Source organism: Simochromis diagramma, unplaced genomic scaffold (assembly GCF_900408965.1).
Source record: "Simochromis diagramma unplaced genomic scaffold, fSimDia1.1 OVJJ01000344.1, whole genome shotgun sequence".
NCBI classification, from domain to species: Eukaryota; Metazoa; Chordata; class Actinopteri; order Cichliformes; family Cichlidae; genus Simochromis; species Simochromis diagramma.
In genome coordinates this window covers 3,225,001-3,245,825 of record NW_024387375.1, presented here as the reverse complement: position 1 = coordinate 3,245,825, position 20,825 = coordinate 3,225,001, and the positions used below count along the sequence as shown (strand labels likewise).

At 40.9% G+C, this 20,825-nt stretch overlaps 3 protein-coding genes and 1 long non-coding RNA gene across 4 annotated transcripts in view; 3 read left to right on the top strand and 1 right to left on the bottom strand.

Moving 5' to 3' along the window:
* The first annotated feature begins 1,132 nt into the window (after window positions 1–1,132).
* On the top strand, window positions 1,133–4,045 carry LOC120720010 (E3 SUMO-protein ligase ZBED1-like). The gene is made up of 2 exons (XM_040009592.1): window positions 1,133–2,685; window positions 2,790–4,045. Exons 1-2 carry the CDS (start codon window positions 1,219–1,221, stop codon window positions 3,219–3,221), a joined length of 1,899 nt encoding a protein of 632 aa, XP_039865526.1. The 5' UTR covers window positions 1,133–1,218; the 3' UTR covers window positions 3,222–4,045.
* A 472-nt stretch (window positions 4,046–4,517) lies between these two features.
* LOC120720011 (E3 SUMO-protein ligase ZBED1-like) lies at window positions 4,518–6,264 on the top strand. Its single transcript, XM_040009593.1, has 2 exons — window positions 4,518–6,071; window positions 6,176–6,264. The coding sequence occupies exon 1, from the start codon at window positions 4,604–4,606 to the stop codon at window positions 5,933–5,935; it is 1,332 nt and encodes a 443-aa protein (XP_039865527.1). The 5' UTR covers window positions 4,518–4,603; the 3' UTR covers window positions 5,936–6,071; window positions 6,176–6,264.
* Window positions 6,265–13,050: 6,786 nt separating this feature from the next.
* LOC120719395 lies at window positions 13,051–14,256 on the bottom strand. The gene is made up of 3 exons (XR_005692678.1): window positions 13,495–14,256; window positions 13,314–13,346; window positions 13,051–13,217 (listed from the first exon to the last, which is right to left on the bottom strand). It is a non-coding gene; the product is annotated as an uncharacterized LOC120719395 (long non-coding RNA).
* A 2,242-nt stretch (window positions 14,257–16,498) lies between these two features.
* The window catches only part of LOC120719413 (dehydrogenase/reductase SDR family member 11-like), a 5,705-nt gene continuing 1,378 nt past the window's right edge, over window positions 16,499–20,825 (top strand). Inside the window, exons 1-3 of the mRNA XM_040008554.1 lie at window positions 16,499–16,753; window positions 17,777–17,986; window positions 19,413–19,507. Of these exons, the coding sequence (XP_039864488.1) occupies window positions 16,622–16,753; window positions 17,777–17,986; window positions 19,413–19,507 (437 nt within the window). The 5' untranslated portion in view covers window positions 16,499–16,621. The remainder of the gene's footprint in view (window positions 16,754–17,776; window positions 17,987–19,412; window positions 19,508–20,825) is intronic.

The following is a 20,825-nucleotide window of genomic DNA, read 5'->3' as shown; positions in this document are numbered from 1 at the left end:
TGTGATTATTCAGCTAAAATGTCATAAGCACTTTAACTTCTTTTTAAGAAGTCTCTGGAAGCAAAAGACTCGTCAGTGCCATCACATAGTGCTCAGTGCACCCTCCTCATGTTCAGGTTTGAGATTGTCCTCATATTTTCATCGTTTTGTGACCTTTTGAATGTTGTCTTTTGCAATTTAAATATCAGCAGTTTAGTCATAGATAACATTCATCTCTCTTTTCTTTCAGATTGGGGAGATTTTTCTTGAAGGTCTGTAGCAGGTGTCATGCACTTGGCCGTGAGACCCATCCCCAATCTTTACATCAAGTAGTGTGACTGGATCTCCTGACTTCTCAACACTGTCAGATTGTAATCAATTCACAGAAGGGTAAAATAAAAGGAAATTCTCCAGCTGTTTTTCGTCTAATTGTCTTCTTATCAAAGGCCCCTGTGGTACCTTTTTACAAGCGTCCTACTGGCCAGCAAGGAATGCCATGACAACACTTTGATTAATGACAGGCTTCCTTCTATTGTAACAGATCTCAGTTGCCTGGATAGTATTAAAGCTATAGTATTTTACTGTTTGCGAATGGTGATTTCTTTTCATCTGGTTAGAACCTTCGATGAGGATGTCAGTTAGACATTACACAGAGTGGTATGTTCTCATCCCCTGATGGAGAAGAACCTATTGCATCTTTCATTTGTAGCCTCCTTTCAAAACACGTCTGTGGAAACATTTTTCCATTTCAGTGAGAAGTTTGCAGGATGTGGAACCATAATGTACTGGAAAATTTTACTGACTATATGTACTTATGAAAAACACTCTATAACATTTACTGATAATTTTCGCCTAATTAATAAAACTTTCAGGAAAATTGTTTCATTGCAGTGTTCTTGTTGCACTAAAGGATATTTAGTGTGCTGTGGAGAATATCCAGTACAACATATGTATATATGTATGTATATATATTATCGTATATATTGGGGGGCAACGATTCGTATCGAAATTGAACCGTTCGATACAGTGCTTTCGGTTCGGTACGCATATGTATCGAACAATATACATTTTTTAATTTATTTTATCAACTTTTCTTCTGACGATGCTGTCTGTGTTGAGCGCTCAGTGAATCTGCGTTCGACTACTCCGCCTAGGCTGCACTGTCGAGCACAGATCCACTGAGCTCCACCCACATGCATTCAATCAAGCTAGCGAGACAGAAGCTAAGCTCATTGCAACATGGCAACTGCCTCAGTGCCTCCTGAAGTCGAACCTCCTCCACCGTCATTGAAATCTGGCGTTTGGAACTTTTTTGGCTTTCGTGTGAAGTATCACCCTGATGGTAAGCGCGTTGTGGACAAAACTACAACAGTATGTCGGATGTGCCACGCCATGGTTAATTACATCGGTGGGAACACAACAAATATGAATGCACATTTACGCCGACATCACCCTAGTGCAAAGACGAGTGAAGGCAGCCAAAAACAACAACAAACGCACATGCTACAAACTTTGTCGGAGTCATTTAGACAGCCGTTAGCGCATGATTCTAAGAGGGCAAAAGAAATCGACAGGGCAATTGCTACTTTTATTGCTGTCGACATGCGACCCTTTTCTGTTGTAGAAAACACCGGGTTTCGGGAAATGCTGAGAGTACTTGAGCCCCGTTACAGTATTCCTTCACGAACCCATTTCACCGATATCGCAGTTCCTGCTTTGTACAAGGAGACAAAAGCTAAATTAGAGACGGCAGTGTCAGCAGCACCCGCTGTTGCTCTGACCTCAGACGGCTGGACGTCAAGAGCTACGCAGAGCTACCTCACTGTCACCGCACATTACATTGATCCGGAATGGCAGATGAAAAACTGTGTTTTGCAGACACGCCTGGTCGAAAGTCACGCCACTGACGACTTAGCCAAAGGTCTCTCTGAAGCTGTGGAAGACTGGAAGTTAGTGCGACCAAATGTGACAATATCTGTAACTACTGACAATGCTAAGAACATAGTTAATGCTGTCACAGCTGCTGGGCTGGGGCCACAAATCGGATGTTTTGCACATACAATTAATATAGCTGCTCAGAAAGGAATGGCAGTGCAGAAGGTTTCCCATCTCCTAGCAAAGATGAGAAGAATTGTCTCCTTCTTTCACAGAAGCACAACAGGATGCAATGTGTTTATGAAAAAACAGCAACTGCTGCAGCTTAGTGGAAAAAAACTGATTCAAGATGTTCCAACTAGGTGGAACTCCTCTCATGATATGATGGAAAGATACCTTGAACAGCAAGCTGCAGTGTATGCTGCTATGGCCGACAATACTGTGAAGAAGAGTATGAAGAACATTCAGAATCTAACTCAGGAAGAACATGCACTGGCTGAAAATCTTGTTACAGTCATGAAAACCCTAAAAACTGTGACAGTCATGATGTGTGAAGCGTCATCTCCAACAGCATCCATGATCCTGCCACTTAAAATGAACATCCTGAACTCTATGGCGCAGTCTGGTGATGACAGCCCAGCAGTGAGAGATGTAAAAAAAAACATCAGGGAGGACCTGGAGAAGAGATACGCTGATCCTGCCCTTCAGAATTACCTACACAAGTGCACAGCTTTAGATCCTCGATTCAAGTCCCTGCGACACTTGGATAATGTCACTCAGCTGAGAGTCTATGGAGCACTCACCACAGAACTTGTCTTGAGCATTGAACAAGTAGGTATTCTTTTTATTTTTGAAATTTTATTTAGCTACTGCTTGATTTATAAATATTATTTAAACAAATACAATTAACAATTTGGTTGTTTATATTTACTCAGGACCAAGCCGCAGGCACCACAGAAACTGCGACCTCCGCAGAGACTCAAGCAGCAAACTCTTCAGATTCACCATCAGCATCTCCACCAGAGAAAAAGTCAGCCATGAAGGAGTTGTTTGGAGAACTGTTCATGTCACAGGAGCCAAGGACCAGGTCTGCAGCCGAAGTGGCAGAGGAGGAAATTAACTTGTACAGGTTAGCAGACTGCATTCCCACAGATGATAACCCACTGAGATGGTGGAAGGAACATCACAGCTTGTACCCTCATCTTTCCAAGTTGGCACAGTGTTACTTGGTTGTACCTGGAACCTCTGTCCCAAGTGAGAGGGTGTTTTCCACAGCAGGTGACATTGTCACAGCAAGCAGATCTGTACTGTCAGCAGAACATGTGGACATCCTAATTTTTCTGAAGAAGAACATGGAAATTGAGTAAACTATGTTTTGGTTTGTATTTAACAGGACCGTTTATTTAAGTTGTTTATGCTGTATATGCAGCTAAATGCTAGCACTCCAGAAGATGAGTGTTAGGGGAGGTCCATTAAAGAGTGATTCATTTTATGGGTACCTGATTTGTTATATATGCTGCTGAGAATATACCCCAGAAGAAGGGTATAGAATAGCTTTTATTTGTATTTATTTTTTATTCTTTACATGGTGGGGTTTTTTTTTGTTTGTTTGTTTTACATGGTGCCAAGTCTGCACAACAGAAAATATGTGAAGTATAGCTTTACCAGATTTAAGTTTTCATGTGTTTTCTGTACACTATAGAACATGGTTCTAAAAAAAAATTTTCATGCCAGGGATTGGGTGTGTTTGTTTTATATTCTGCCAAGAATAGAAAATACCGTCAGGGATTCCCAAACAATGCAGAACTGTATGTGGTTGATACCTTGTTTTTAGAACATTTCAAATGTTTAAAAATATATTTAGGAAGGCCTTTCTGTGCAATACATTTTTATTTAAGTTGTTTTTGTTGTATATGCAGCTAAGTGCTAGCACTCCAGAAGATGAGTGTGAGGTGAGGTCCATCAGAGAGTGGTTCATTTTATGGGGACCTGATATGTTCAATATGCTCCTGAGCATTTACCCCAGAAGAAGGGTATAGCATAGCTTTTATTTTGGAAAAGGACATTTCTCTGAAATAAACTCGTTTCCAAACTCTTTTATTCTTTTATTATTTTGTTGTTTCAGCAACATTTCATTTAAAAACTGTATTTTTGAGTTAAAATAAATATTTATAATCTTAATAAATTACAAATTAAAAAAGGCATGAACATTTTTTTGTATCGAAAAAATATCGAACCGTGACACCAAAGTATCGAACCGAACCGAACCGTGAATTTTGTGTATCGTTGCACCCCTAGTATATATATACATGTATATATACGTATATATATACATGTATATATGTATGTATATATATATGTATATATACGTATATATACATATATTTATGTATGTATATATGTATATATATATATACGTATATATACATACATATATATATGTGTGTATATACGTATATATATATATATATATATATATATATATATATACTAGGGGTGCAACGATATTCGTATCGAAATTGAACCGTTCGATACAGTGCTTTCGGTTCGGTACGCATATGTATCGAACAATATACATTTTTTAATTTATTTTATCAACTTTTCTTCTGACGATGCTGTCTGTGTTGAGCGCTCAGTGAATCTGCGTTCGACTACTCCGCCTAGGCTGCACTGTCGAGCACAGATCCACTGAGCTCCACCCACATGCATTCAATCAAGCTAGCGAGACAGAAGCTAAGCTCATTGCAACATGGCAACTGCCTCAGTGCCTCCTGAAGTCGAACCTCCTCCACCGTCATTGAAATCTGGCGTTTGGAACTTTTTTGGCTTTCGTGTGAAGTATCACCCTGATGGTAAGCGCGTTGTGGACAAAACTACAACAGTATGTCGGATGTGCCACGCCATGGTTAATTACATCGGTGGGAACACAACAAATATGAATGCACATTTACGCCGACATCACCCTAGTGCAAAGACGAGTGAAGGCAGCCAAAAACAACAACAAACGCACATGCTACAAACTTTGTCGGAGTCATTTAGACAGCCGTTAGCGCATGATTCTAAGAGGGCAAAAGAAATCGACAGGGCAATTGCTACTTTTATTGCTGTCGACATGCGACCCTTTTCTGTTGTAGAAAACACCGGGTTTCGGGAAATGCTGAGAGTACTTGAGCCCCGTTACAGTATTCCTTCACGAACCCATTTCACCGATATCGCAGTTCCTGCTTTGTACAAGGAGACAAAAGCTAAATTAGAGACGGCAGTGTCAGCAGCACCCGCTGTTGCTCTGACCTCAGACGGCTGGACGTCAAGAGCTACGCAGAGCTACCTCACTGTCACCGCACATTACATTGATCCGGAATGGCAGATGAAAAACTGTGTTTTGCAGACACGCCTGGTCGAAAGTCACGCCACTGACGACTTAGCCAAAGGTCTCTCTGAAGCTGTGGAAGACTGGAAGTTAGTGCGACCAAATGTGACAATATCTGTAACTACTGACAATGCTAAGAACATAGTTAATGCTGTCACAGCTGCTGGGCTGGGGCCACAAATCGGATGTTTTGCACATACAATTAATATAGCTGCTCAGAAAGGAATGGCAGTGCAGAAGGTTTCCCATCTCCTAGCAAAGATGAGAAGAATTGTCTCCTTCTTTCACAGAAGCACAACAGGATGCAATGTGTTTATGAAAAAACAGCAACTGCTGCAGCTTAGTGGAAAAAAACTGATTCAAGATGTTCCAACTAGGTGGAACTCCTCTCATGATATGATGGAAAGATACCTTGAACAGCAAGCTGCAGTGTATGCTGCTATGGCCGACAATACTGTGAAGAAGAGTATGAAGAACATTCAGAATCTAACTCAGGAAGAACATGCACTGGCTGAAAATCTTGTTACAGTCATGAAAACCCTAAAAACTGTGACAGTCATGATGTGTGAAGCGTCATCTCCAACAGCATCCATGATCCTGCCACTTAAAATGAACATCCTGAACTCTATGGCGCAGTCTGGTGATGACAGCCCAGCAGTGAGAGATGTAAAAAAAAAACATCAGGGAGGACCTGGAGAAGAGATACGCTGATCCTGCCCTTCAGAATTACCTACACAAGTGCACAGCTTTAGATCCTCGATTCAAGTCCCTGCGACACTTGGATAATGTCACTCAGCTGAGAGTCTATGGAGCACTCACCACAGAACTTGTCTTGAGCATTGAACAAGTAGGTATTCTTTTTATTTTTGAAATTTTATTTAGCTACTGCTTGATTTATAAATATTATTTAAACAAATACAATTAACAATTTGGTTGTTTATATTTACTCAGGACCAAGCCGCAGGCACCACAGAAACTGCGACCTCCGCAGAGACTCAAGCAGCAAACTCTTCAGATTCACCATCAGCATCTCCACCAGAGAAAAAGTCAGCCATGAAGGAGTTGTTTGGAGAACTGTTCATGTCACAGGAGCCAAGGACCAGGTCTGCAGCCGAAGTGGCAGAGGAGGAAATTAACTTGTACAGGTTAGCAGACTGCATTCCCACAGATGATAACCCACTGAGATGGTGGAAGGAACATCACAGCTTGTACCCTCATCTTTCCAAGTTGGCACAGTGTTACTTGGTTGTACCTGGAACCTCTGTCCCAAGTGAGAGGGTGTTTTCCACAGCAGGTGACATTGTCACAGCAAGCAGATCTGTACTGTCAGCAGAACATGTGGACATCCTAATTTTTCTGAAGAAGAACATGGAAATTGAGTAAACTATGTTTTGGTTTGTATTTAACAGGACCGTTTATTTAAGTTGTTTATGCTGTATATGCAGCTAAATGCTAGCACTCCAGAAGATGAGTGTTAGGGGAGGTCCATTAAAGAGTGATTCATTTTATGGGTACCTGATTTGTTATATATGCTGCTGAGAATATACCCCAGAAGAAGGGTATAGAATAGCTTTTATTTGTATTTATTTTTTATTCTTTACATGGTGGGGTTTTTTTTTGTTTGTTTGTTTTACATGGTGCCAAGTCTGCACAACAGAAAATATGTGAAGTATAGCTTTACCAGATTTAAGTTTTCATGTGTTTTCTGTACACTATAGAACATGGTTCTAAAAAAAAATTTTCATGCCAGGGATTGGGTGTGTTTGTTTTATATTCTGCCAAGAATAGAAAATACCGTCAGGGATTCCCAAACAATGCAGAACTGTATGTGGTTGATACCTTGTTTTTAGAACATTTCAAATGTTTAAAAATATATTTAGGAAGGCCTTTCTGTGCAATACATTTTTATTTAAGTTGTTTTTGTTGTATATGCAGCTAAGTGCTAGCACTCCAGAAGATGAGTGTGAGGTGAGGTCCATCAGAGAGTGGTTCATTTTATGGGGACCTGATATGTTCAATATGCTCCTGAGCATTTACCCCAGAAGAAGGGTATAGCATAGCTTTTATTTTGGAAAAGGACATTTCTCTGAAATAAACTCGTTTCCAAACTCTTTTATTCTTTTATTATTTTGTTGTTTCAGCAACATTTCATTTAAAAACTGTATTTTTGAGTTAAAATAAATATTTATAATCTTAATAAATTACAAATTAAAAAAGGCATGAACATTTTTTTGTATCGAAAAAATATCGAACCGTGACACCAAAATATCGAACCGAACCGAACCGTGAATTTTGTGTATCGTTGCACCCCTAATATATACATATATATATATATATACATTATACATATATATATATATATATATATATATATATAAATAAATTTAAAAAACACCCAGCACGCCCCTGCGGGCGGTTTATCCTTCAAGCTCGGGTCCTCTACCAGAGGCCTGGGAGCTTGAGGGTCCTGCGCAGTATCTTAGCTGTTCCCAGGACTTCGCTCTTCTGGACAGAGATCTCCGATGTTATTCCCGGGATCTGCTGGAGCCACTCGCCTAGCTTGGGAGTCACCGCACCTAGTGCTCCGATTACCACGGGGACCACTGTTACCTTCACCCTCCACATCCTCTCGAGCTCTTCTCTGAGCCCTTGGTATTTCTCCAGCTTCTCGTGTTCCTTCTTCCTGATGTTGCTGTCATTCGGAACCGCTACATCGATCACTACGGCCATCTTCTTCTGTTTGTCTACCACCACTATGTCCGGTTGGTTAGCCACCACCATTTTGTCCATCTGTATCTGGAAGTCCCACAGGATCTTAGCTCGGTCATTCTCCATCACCCTTGGGGGCATCTCCCATTTTGACCTCGGGACTTCCAGGTTATACTCGGCACAGATGTTCCTGTACACTATGCCGGCCACTTGGTTATGGCGTTCCATGTATGCCTTGCCTGCTAGCATCTTGCACCCTGCTGTTATGTGCTGGATTGTCTCTGGGGCATCTTTACACAGCCTGCACCTGGGGTCTTGCCTGGTGTGATAGACCCCAGCCTCTATGGATCTTGTACTCAGAGCTTGTTCTTGTGCTGCCATGATTAGTGCCTCTGTGCTGTCTTTCAGTCCAGCTTTGTCCAGCCACTGGTAGGATTTCTGGATATCAGCCACCTCCTCTATCTGCCGGTGGTACATACCGTGCAGGGGCCTGTCCTTCCATATATACAGTGGGGCAAAAAAGTATTTAGTCAGCCACCGATTGTGCAAGTTCCCCCACCTAAAATGATGACAGAGGTCAGTAATTTGCACCAGAGGTACACTTCAACTGTGAGAGACAGAATGTGAAAAAAAAATCCATGAATTCGCATGGTAGGATTTGTAAAGAATTTATTCGTAAATTAGGGTGGAAAATAAGTATTTGGTCACCTCAAACAAGGAAAATCTCTGGCTCTCACAGACCTGTAACGTCTTCTGTAAGACGCTTTTCTGTCCCCCACTCGTTACCTGTATGAATGGCACCTGTTTGAACTCATCATCTGTATAAAAGACACCTGTCCACAGCCTCAAACAGTCAGACTCCAAACTCCGCCATGGCCAAGACCAAAGAGCTTTCGAAGGACACCAGGAAAAGTATTGTAGACCTGCACCAGACTGGGAAGAGTGAATCTACAATAGGCAAGCAGCTTGGTGTGAAAACATCAACTGTGGGAGCAATCATCAGAAAATGGAAGACATACAAGACCACTGATAATCTCCCTCGATCTGGGGCTCCACGCAAGATCTCATCCCGTGGGGTCAAAATGATCATGAGAACGGTGAGCAAAGATCCCAGAACCACACGGGGGGACCTGGTGAATGACCTGCAGAGAGCTGGGACCAAAGTAACAAAGGTCACCATCAGTAACACACTACAACGGCAGGGAATCAAATCCCGCAGTGCCAGACGTGTTCCGCTGCTGAAGCCAGTGCATGTCCAGGCCCGTCTGAAGTTTGCCAGAGAGCACATGGATGATACAGCAGAGGATTGGGAGAATGTGGTCAGATGAAACCAAAGTAGAACTTTTTGGTATAAACTCAACTCGTCGTGTTTGGAGGACGAAGAATACTGAGTTGCATCCCAAGAACACCATACCTACTGTGAAGCATGGGGGTGGAAACATCATGCTATGGGGCTGTTTTTCTGCCAAGGGGACAGGACGACTGATCCGTGTTAAGGACAGAATGAATGGGGCCATGTATCGTGAGATTTTGAGCCAAGACCTCCTTCCATCAGTGAGAACTTTGAAGATGAAACGAGGCTGGGTCTTCCAACATGACAATGATCCAAAACACACCGCCCGGGCAACAAAGGAGTGGCTCCGTAAGAAGCATTTGAAGTCCTGGAGTGGCCTAGCCAGTCTCCAGACCTCAACCCCATAGAAAATCTGTGGCGGGAGTTGAAAGTCCGTGTTGCTCGGCGACAGCCCCAAAACATCACTGCTCTCGAGAAGATCTGCATGGAGGAATGGGCCAAAATACCAGCTACTGTGTGTGCAAACCTGGTAAAGACCTATAGTAAACGTTTGACCTCTGTTATTGCCAACAAAGGTTATGTTACAAAGTATTGAGTTGTATTTTTGTTATTGACCAAATACTTATTTTCCACCCTGATTTACGAATAAATTCTTTACAAATCCTACCATGTGAATTCATGGATTTTTTTTTCACATTCTGTCTTTCACAGTTGAAGTGTACCTCTGGTGCAAATTACTGACCTCTGTCATCATTTTAAGTGGGGGAACTTGCACAATCGGTGGCTGACTTTGCTCGTTTGTGTTGTTGTGTTTGGCACATCTCTGTTGCTTGTGGGGCTCGCACACAAGAATACTATATTTTTGCCCCACTGTGTATGTATATATATATATATATATATATATATATTTATTAATATTAGGGCTGCCACAAACGATTATTTTGATAGTCGACTAGTCACCGATTATTTATGCAATTAGTCGACTAATCAGATCATCATCCACTGGACGTAAAACTACAGCTTATTGCACCAGCAGCATCTGCTCTTATATAACTATCATTAGCTTATAGCTTTAAGCTTTTAAGGTGCTACCTAAAAATAAAGACAAGATGATAGTTTATTCAATTTTAATGAAATTTGCAGATTGTTTTGGTAAAGTTTAATAAACTCCTTGCTATCTAAAATATAACAGGACACCGGAGTATATTCTCCAGCATCTCACACTTCTGATAATCAGCTGTCTGCTTTACGTTTATTCAGCTGTGTAAAAACTATAACTTTAATCTCAGCCAAACAGATTTACTCAGGAACAAATAAAATACTAAAAAAAAAAAAAAAAAAAAAAAGCCAAACAACAACATTTTTAATTTATCTAAGTGACTCATATATATTTAACCTGAGTCGCGAAAGACGGCGGTGGGTTTGAAAACAATTTGCTGGGAGTCCGGTGTTCTCACGGCGCTAGTGACCTAGCCCCCGGCTAGCTATCGAGCTAGTGGGTAACAGACGTCTCCGAAAACGTCGGAGCACTTTTGAAAATATGTGGTGTCCTGATAAACTGAGCCGATATTTGAGGTTTACACAGCTACATTCTCGCCTGAAAATATGTTAAACGTTTATTTTGTGACCCAGAAAGAATAATAAGAGTAATATTAAAACTAACTAGCTACCGCCATTGTTGGAAACTAAGCTGGGCCGCGCTATGAATTCTGGGACACAGCTGCTTCTTCTTCTTCGGGGTTTAACGGCAGCTGGCATCCTTGTACATGCAGTGCTGCCATCTTCTGTTTCAGTCCGTTATTACACTCTTAAATCCTGCTACTTCTGCGTCTTTTGCGATCTTACAAAGCTTCAAACGACACGTCGACTATTAAATCAGTCGTCGACGATTTTGATAGTCGACGTAATCGTGACTAGTCGACAAATCGTGGCAGCCCTAATATATATATATATATATATATATATATATTCAGGCCTATGCAGAACAGCATAGGCTGTTCGGACTGGAGAAGTTTAGTCGAATGGTAACAAAGAGAGGGAAGGTAGTCAGAACTGAGGGGATTGAACTACCAGAAGGCAACATTGCAGACATAGAGGACAGTTACAAGTACCCGGGGATCCCGCAGGCAAATGGGAACCATGAAGAGGCCACTAGAAAAGCTGCAACCACCAAGTACCTGCAGAGGGTCAGGCAAGTCCTGAGGAGTCAGCTGAATGGTAAGAACAAGATCCGGGCCATCAACACCTACGCCCTGCCCGCGATCAGGTAACCTGCTGGGGTAATAGGCTGGCCAAAGGAGGAGATAGAAGAAAGCTCCTTACCATGCATGGAGGGTTTCACCCCAAGTCCAGCACCCTGAGGCTGTACGCTAAGCGGAAGGAAGGGGGCCGGGGACTGGTGAGTGTCAGCACCACAGTCCAGGATGAGACAACAAACATCCAAGAATACATTGGGAAGATGGCCCCAACTGACCGAGTGCTCAGTGAATACCTCAGGCAGCAGAAACCCAAGAAAGAGGAGGGAGACGAGGAACCATCATGGAAGGACATGCCCCTGCACGGTATGTACCACCGGCAGATAGAGGAGGTGGCTGATATCCAGAAATCCTACCAGTGGCTGGACAAAGCTGAACTGAAAGACAGCACAGAGGCACTAATCATGGCAGCACAAGAACAAGCTCTGAGTACAAGATCCATAGAGGCTGGGGTCTATCACACCAGGCAAGACCCCAGGTGCAGGCTGTGTAAAGATGCCCCAGAGACAATCCAGCACATAACAGCAGGGTGCAAGATGCTAGCAGGCAAGGCATACATGGAACGCCATAACCAAGTGGCCGGCATAGTGTACAGGAACATCTGTGCCGAGTATAACTTGGAAGTCCCGAGGTCAAAATGGGAGATGCCCCCAAGGGTGGTGGAGAATGACTGAGCTAAGATCCTGTGGGACTTCCAGATACAGACGGACAAAATGGTGGTGGCTAACCAACCGGACATAGTGGTGGTAGACAAACAGAAGAAGACGGCCGTAGTGATCGATATAGCGGTTCTGAATGACAGCAACATCAGGAAGAAGGAACACGAGAAGCTGGAGAAATACCAAGGGCTCAGAGAAGAGATCGAGAGGATGTGGAGGGTGAAGGTAACAGTGGTCCCCGTGGTAATCGGAGCACTAGGTGCGGTGACTCCCAAACTAGGCGAGTGGCTCCAGCAGATCCCGGGAACAACATCGGAGATCTCTGTCCAGAAGAGCGAAGTCCTGGGAACAGCTAAGATACTGCGCAGGACCCTCAAGCTCCCAGGCCTCTGGTAGAGGACCCGAGCTTGAAGGATAAACCGCCCGCAGGGGCGTGCTGGGTGTTTTATATGTATATATATATATACATATATATATATATATATATATATATATATATATGTGTGTGTGTATATATACACACACACACATATGTGTGTGTGTATATATAAAAAAAACTTCTGAAAGATGTTTTTCTGGAAATAAAAAGAATGTGACAAGTATGTTTTTCTGTCAAGAATGACACTGCAAAACTGCGAAAGCTTGTCAGGTGAGACTTGTAATTAATTCTGCAGATACACAAACATATAGAATGTGTCATTTTTTGTTTACATTAATTAATTTCTATAGTGTGTACAAAACAAATCAAGACCACAGACTCAACATGCACCACTCAATTTTTGGTGTTCTTTATCAGTTGGCCAAGACAGAAATGTTTTAATCTGTGTGCATTGCTTTTGAGCAACTCTTTACACAGAAAAGGTTTCAGAAAGGTATTTTTCAGGTTCTTCTGACAAGGCTTCAATTTTGGAAAATGCTGTTTGTTTATAGTGGCAACTTATAAACCCTTTGTGATAAGAACATAGTTACCACAGTCCAAGTCATACCTTCAAAAAGTATGCACTTTGTGCTCTTGTGGACCCATCCAAAAATTTTCCAGTGATTTGGCTTGGTATTGGATAAATGTGAGGGAAATTCTATAAAAATAACATAAATACACCTATGTTTTCAAATACATTACAAAAAACGTAAACATGCTATGTCATTATGATCAAACAAGCTTTTCAACATACCTCACACTGCAAATAGATTAGGCCATCTATTACCTTATAAAACAAATAAATAAATACATATAAATAAAAACAGAACTAAAGAATACGATTCATTAAGTAAATTGTACAATAAAGTGTATTTAAAGCAGAATTTAACATTAGTTTTATGACAACATAAAAGGATTTTTATGTCAAGAGGTACCTCATCTGAAATGTTTGTCTGGTCAAACAGGGATTTCAAACTTGAAATACCAATAGAGTTTGGTCCAGCTACTTCCACAAGGTAATCTGTGAGAAAGCATATGCTGTAGTCAACAGATATCATTTTCTTTTTGCATGCTGCAACCATCATCCATTTCAGTCTTCTAGGAGCTTTGTCTGGTTGTAGTTCTTTTTTCTCCTCCTCTCCCCTCATCTATTAATTAAATTGTTTTCTGACCTTCCTAACTGTTTCCGACCTGTCTTCCCAATGTGATGTTTAAGCAATATATGTATGGTCAGAAGGGGGTGAAATTTTCATTGCAGTTGTACGTGTAACATTGCATGTGATAATAAAAGGCTTGATTGGTTGATTATTCAACATGAGTTGACATTTACCTGACATTGTGAAGGAGTCACAGTTTCTGTAAGGGTGTAAGAACATAACATGTGGATTTGTTACACTTCTTTTTCACAAGTTAATAACAATCAATAATTTTCATTCCATTATTAACAAGCTATCACACGATGTCCCAGGGACAACATCTACACGATGTCCCTGGGACAACATTTACACTTTGTCCCTGGGACAACATTTACACGATGTCCCAGGGACAACATTTACACGATGTCCCTGGGACAACATTTACACGATGTCCCTGGACAAATTTGTAAATTTCTGGATTACTGTTAATCTCCATAGAATCAAGAACTCCTGTCCAGTTTCACAGCTATGGACCAGTTAATTATGTTTCCAGGTGATAGTTTGATTTCACTACATATCGTACTGTGTATGACTGTGTATGTGACAAATAAAAATTTGAATTTCATAGATTCAGCACACAACCATAAGTCTAGGCCTTTTAGTCCAGATTCTCTTCACTTATGTTTGTAAAATGATCAGGGAAGCTACTGCAATTTTGCCTGACCCAACCCCCGGGCCACGAAACACCCAAAAAGTTGGGGAACGCTGGTCTAGAGAACACTGGTTAGCTAATGCTGTCGTCAAGTAGCCTATCGCTAGCAAACAAACAGCAAGCCAAGTGAGGAACATATGTATAATGCTTACCGTAACACTGGTTAGCTAATGCTGTCGTCAAGTAGCCTATCACTAGCAAACAAACAGCAAGCCAAGTGAGGAACATATGTATAATGCTTACCGTTTATTAAAGAAAAGTATCCTAAATTGACTTCAAATTCGGCGGACAGGCGAATTGGCTTCAAATTCGGCAGACAGGCGGCGGTTTCTCGCTTCTTCACTTGTATTTCGAAATACTCGAAGGCGGGTATTTCGAAGTCGCAAAGGAATGACGTCACAAGAAGGTGATTGGTCACTTGCAATGTTGAACCTGGAACAACATTAATTATGATGATGTGGGAACAACGCTGACACAAGGAAATCAGATCATCCTCAAGCTCCCAGGCCTCTGGTAGAGGACCCGAGCTTGAAGGATAAACCGTGCTGGGTGTTTTTTATATATATATATATATATACACACACACACACACACATATGTGTATATATATATAGGGCTCATAGAAGGCCACTTTAGAATAGTCCAATGTCCTTCTCTTAGCCATTCTTGGGTGTTTTAGCTGTGTGTTTTGGGTCATTGTCCTGTTGCAAGACCCATGACCTGAAACTGGCCAGCACATTTCTCTCTAGAATGCCATGATAGTCTTGAGATTTCATTGTACCCTGCACAGATTCAATACACTGTATGCCGGATGCAGCAAAGCAGCCCCAGAACATAACAGAGCCTCCTCCATGTTTCACAGTAGGGACAGTGTTCTTTTCTAGATATGCTTCTAATACTAATACTACTGCCACAAATAATAATAACAATAATAATAATAATAAAATTAATAATAATGAAGTTTTTTCTGCTGTGTCATGCTGAGATGAGACCAAGAAACTGGGATGGCAGCCAGTTTATGTTTATATGTTACTATAAAACCGGTGAGTTGCAATTCATCATCCATTATAACTCTGTAAACCTGACTCTGTGTAAAAGTTCATTTCTATCAGTTGGTGCACAAAAATGGCCGTTTAAAGTTTTAATTGTTAAAACAGGGTTTCTGTATCCAATATAATAACAATGTTTGGTGTAGTTTTTTATTTTACAAAAAAACCCCAAAAAAAAACAAAACCTTTCATGATTAAAAATTCAACTTCCTCAGAAGTTCTTAATTTGCGAGTCACAATTCTGGTATAAAGTATTACCAAATCACGCCTTCTTTCCTTCTTGGTTGTTGAGCTATGAAATGCTGATGACCTTCACAAGTTTTCCATTTGTCCAAAATGGAAGGACTCATCCTAAAAAAGCATTTCCCCCTGAAAGTTAAATGTCTCTTTGCTGCTGTATAGAGCATGACTGGGGAATTATTGATTCTTCCCATATTGTCTCTAATCTTAGCGAGGAAATCCTTGACAGAGGCCGAATGGTCACAAATACTTAATATTACACAGAATGTTACAAATTAATTAGCTCACTCACTTCAGTTTTTATTGTGGCAGTCATGTCAAGGTAGTTGTCCCCGGCAGAATTTGTTTCCCCTGCGTTGAGAGCACAGGCTTGGTTGTCCAAATCACAGACAAACAATATAAACACCAAAAAAATTGTTTCTTTTACATGCCTGAATGTGCACAAAATAGGTTTAAATGTTACACAAATTTCTTCAAGTCATAGGTTGTTCCATATTATGTCACTTTTTGCTTGATTCAATGTGCATAAAGTTAAAAGATTAAAAATAATAAAACCAATTTTTAAAAGAGGATTTTTCAAGTGATCCAATTTTAGATGGATTATGCAGAAAAAAAATCTAATTGGGCTGAAAGGTCTATTGCTTTATAACGTATTCAGGTTGTGTATCATGTTTTTAAAATGAAATAATTACTTTTAAAAATACGTAATCAGTAAAGTAACTGGATAACCTTCTTGGAGAAGTAATAGTAACTACTTACTATTTTCAAGTAATTTGGTTGGAATGGAGGCGGAGTCAACTGGATCCGTTCTCCCTACCTGGTGCGCGCTCACGACGCAGAGGAAACTAATTCTGTCAGGGATATCTATCTTGGCACGTCCCTCTCTTCATACTTTTGGTGCGTGAGCTGGTTACGACTGTCTGTGATGGAGCGCTGGCGGGGCAGAGTGGCTCTGGTGACCGGAGCCTCGGTCGGGATCGGGGCGGCTGTAGCCGTGGAGCTGGTCCGGCTCGGTATGAAAGTGGTGGGCTGCGCCAGGGACGTGGGGAAAATACAGGTTTGCTCTGAAATAACAAACTCGATTTCAGAAGAGAAACACTTAATGTAAAACTCTAATGCAAAGGACTTTTTAATGTTATGCAAATATGCAGTTATGTAGCTCTGTCAAGTGGACATCATATAATGGCTGTCAAGCGACAGACTTTTTGTTTTACAATAAATCATTTATGCTGTACATATTGGTCAATATGCATGGGTTAAAATGAGCTGCACAATACCAGATACAAGTTGTGTACTATGCAGTATAATAAACAAAATTATAAACAGTATGTTGGCAGTATAGGAGACAGAAGTCAGACATGATATCTTACATACATAAAAAAAAAAAAAAAACAGTTAAAAACTGTACTGTTTAAACAAGCTTTCTGTTGACCAATGCTTTTTACATTTTTATATTTTTAATTTACATTTAAACTGTATATTTTGTATATTGTGCATTTTGCTATTTATCGTATCTGTGTGCAGCGCTATGTGACTACCTGTCTATGAAAAGCGCTTAATAAATAAACTTTACTTACTTACTTTACTTACTTACTTACATACTGATGAATTGTGTAAATCCACAAAGAGCAGTAAACCTCGGGTCAACAGCCACAGCACAGGTCAGCTGATCACAGCCTGTAGAGAAAAAAAATCTGCTGGATCTCTCAATAGAGCCTATTGTGACTCTTGATTCATTTCCTCACACTCCTATAACCACTACAGTGATCTTAGGGTTCTCACATCTGCAAATCCCATTTTAGCCCCTGACTATACTCATATATTCATTATTTTCATTCCCATGTCTAATTTTGCTATTATGTTGAAGTTGTACAAGGTTATGTTTCCTTTGCAAAATAATTGAAATGTCCCTATCTTCTTACTTTTATGCTTTGAATTCATTTCAGAGCCTGGAATTTTTCTCTTTTATCTTAGTAAAGGAGTTTAATCGATAATTCAACTTTTACCAGAGTATTTTTACCACAAGAATCTGAATGCAATGGTGACTATGAAGGTATCATCTTTTGCTTTTTGTTTTCAGAAACTGGCAGCAGAGTGTCAGAGCGCCAGCCACCCTGGTGTTTTGGTGCCTTTCAAGTGTGACTTGAGCAAAGAGCAGGAGATTCTGTCCATGTTCGCCACGATCAAGGAGCAGCACAAAGGCGTGGACGTGTGCATCAACAACGCTGGCTTGGCTCATCCAGAGGCGCTGCTAAATGGCAAAACCAGTGGCTGGAAAAACATGTGGGATGTAAGCGTTATTTTAGAAAAAAAATTGTCATGGTTGGTATGCAGTAATATGTTGTTGTGTACTACATATTAAAGTATTTAAAGGAATGGTTAATTGTAGGGATGCACCGATACCACTTTTTTGGAAACGAGTACGAGTACGAGTACGAGTACTTGCATTTCAGTACTTGATGATACCGATACTGAGTACTTAATAAAAACATGATTTAAATTTGCAGGTAACAGCTTTAGTCCTATAATTTAACAAAAAACAAACAAACAAGGGACTAGTTTGGAATTAAGAACATTTATTTAAAATGAAAAGCATCTTGTGTGCAACATAATACAGAATAAATAATTATAAAAAACCAAAATTTAATTTTAAATTTGTTCGTCTGTTTCTCTGTTTAGAAGTCTCACTAGCACAGTCACAGCTGGGATGACATCAGAGGCTAGTGCGTCGTAGCTGCTCACTTTTTTAGTTAGTTCCTCAAAGGGGGCGAGGATGGCAACAGTCGTCTCCATAAGAGCCCATTGGTGAGCGGTGAGATAGTCAGGGAGTTCGTGCTCGGATACATACACGCCCAGCACTCGCTTTTGCTCAATGAGGGACTGGAGCATGCTGTTCCAGCGCGTCTGTACGCGTCTGTACGTCCTGCTGCAGTCTCTTTATTGGCTGGTTGAGCTGTCCCTGAATGTCCTGGAGGCGGGAGTAGGCTAAGGCGGAATGTTTAAAATGCCCAACTATTTTCCGTCCCACTGCTATAGCATCAGCTATGCTCCACTGTGCTAATAAGCGTGGGTAAACTCTTTGTACTCGTTGTTGTGTTGGGATTTTAGGTGCTTGATTAAATTGCTTGTGTTAAATGCGCTACCTTTAGAGCCTCCTCTGGACAATTTCGCTGAGCACAATTTGGAGTCCGCCTTTGTTTTCGAGTCTTCATTCACTTTGAAATACTTCCACACAGCTGATATGTCTCGCCTCGCTTTCTCCCCGCTCTGAGCTGCAGCCGGGGCCTGGGGGCGGGCACTCGACGCCTGTGATTAACCCCTTACATGCCGCTCAAACATAGACAGGTCTCAGACCGTGGTATCGGTCCTCGGTATCGGGGGACTTTTAACGAGTACAAGTACTTTAGAAAATGTGGTATCGAGGCCAATACCCGATACCAGTATCGGTGCATCCCTAGTTAATTGGAAATACTAAAACTGCCCATAGGTGTAAATGCGGAGCGAATGTGTAGTGTGAATGATTGTCTCTGTCTGTGTGTTAGCCCTGCGACAGACTGGCGACCTGTCCAGGGTGTACCCTGCCTCTTGCCCTAAGACAGCTGGGATAGGCTCCAGCGCCCCCTGTGACCCTGAAAGAAGATAAGCGGAAGTGAATGGATGGATGGATGATTCCAAAAATGTTCTTTACTGTTTATTTCACTGCTGGTTTCTTACAGGTGAACGTTCTTGCACTGTGTATCTGTGCACGTGAAGCTTATCAGTCAATGAAAGAGAGAAATGTGGACGATGGGCACATCATAAACATAAACAGGTGCAGTTTTATTTTACTGATGGACAGTGATGGGTATGCTTGTTAAGTTTATTGATTTAATCATAATACAAATATCTTATGATTCAGTCATTCTTTTGGCAACTCTGCACAATGGACTTTTTTCACAGCACACATTTGATCTCCCCATTTAAGAACCTCACTATAGCCAATAAAGCCAATTAAAAATGTCAATAACAGTATCCTAAAACCATAAGGGACATCTTAATATCACTTTCATTGGACAGCTATCAGTTCAGAACTAAAAGATTTTGAGTTTACTGTGAAAATCATCAAAGAAAAAATGCAGGCCAACCAAATCAAATTAATACATAAATAAGTAATAATTCCGAGCTTCTCTTGGTAGGCACTAAATCAACATTATCCAGAACCAACAGTTTCTCTGTTACTATCAATAACTCGCCGGTCTTCGTTTCTTCCTCTGTGAAAAGCTTGGGTGTCATCCTCGACAGTACTCTCTCTTTCAATTCACACATTAACAATGTCACTCGGTTTGCATATTTTCAATTGCGCAACATTAATCGTCTCCAGTCCTTTTCTCACCCCACATGCCGCTGCCATTCTTGTCCATAGCCTTGTTACTTCCCGGATTGATTATTGTAATTCACTTCTTTTTGGTCTTACTCAAATATCCATCCACAAGCTCCAACGCGTCCAGAACTCTGCTGCTCATATTATCACCAGGACCCCATCTATCCACCACATCACTCCTGTCCTGCAGCAGCTTCATTGGCTCCCGGTCAAATATCATATCAATTTCAAAATACTCTTGTACACATTTAAGGCTATTAATTATCTCTCTTCTCCATATCTCTCTTATCTGGTTCAGATCACCGCCCCATCTCGATGTCTGAGATGTCTGAGATGTCTGAGATCTTCTTCTTCCCTTTCTCTCTCCCTACCTCCTGATTTAAGAAATATCTCTTCCTTCTCTCTTTTTAAGTCCCACCTCAAAACTCACTTGTTCAAAATAGCTTTTCCCACATAACCTCTCCACTCTGCTATTTTAAATTTGTTTTATGTCTTATGCTGTTATGATTGTGTAAACTTCTTGCTTTTATGTTGCTTTTCTTATTCTACCATGTACAGTGTCCTTGAGTGTTCTGAAAGGTGCTTTCAAATAAAATGTATTATTATTAGTAGTAGTATTATAACTAAGTGATTATAAATTATATAGAAACTGTTAAGTTACAGCACAACAGCACGGTGATGCATTGGTTAACACTGTTATCTCACAACTTCTGGGTTCAAATCCAGCATCTGGCCAGTGTCTTTCTCTGTGTAGTTTGCATGTTCTCCC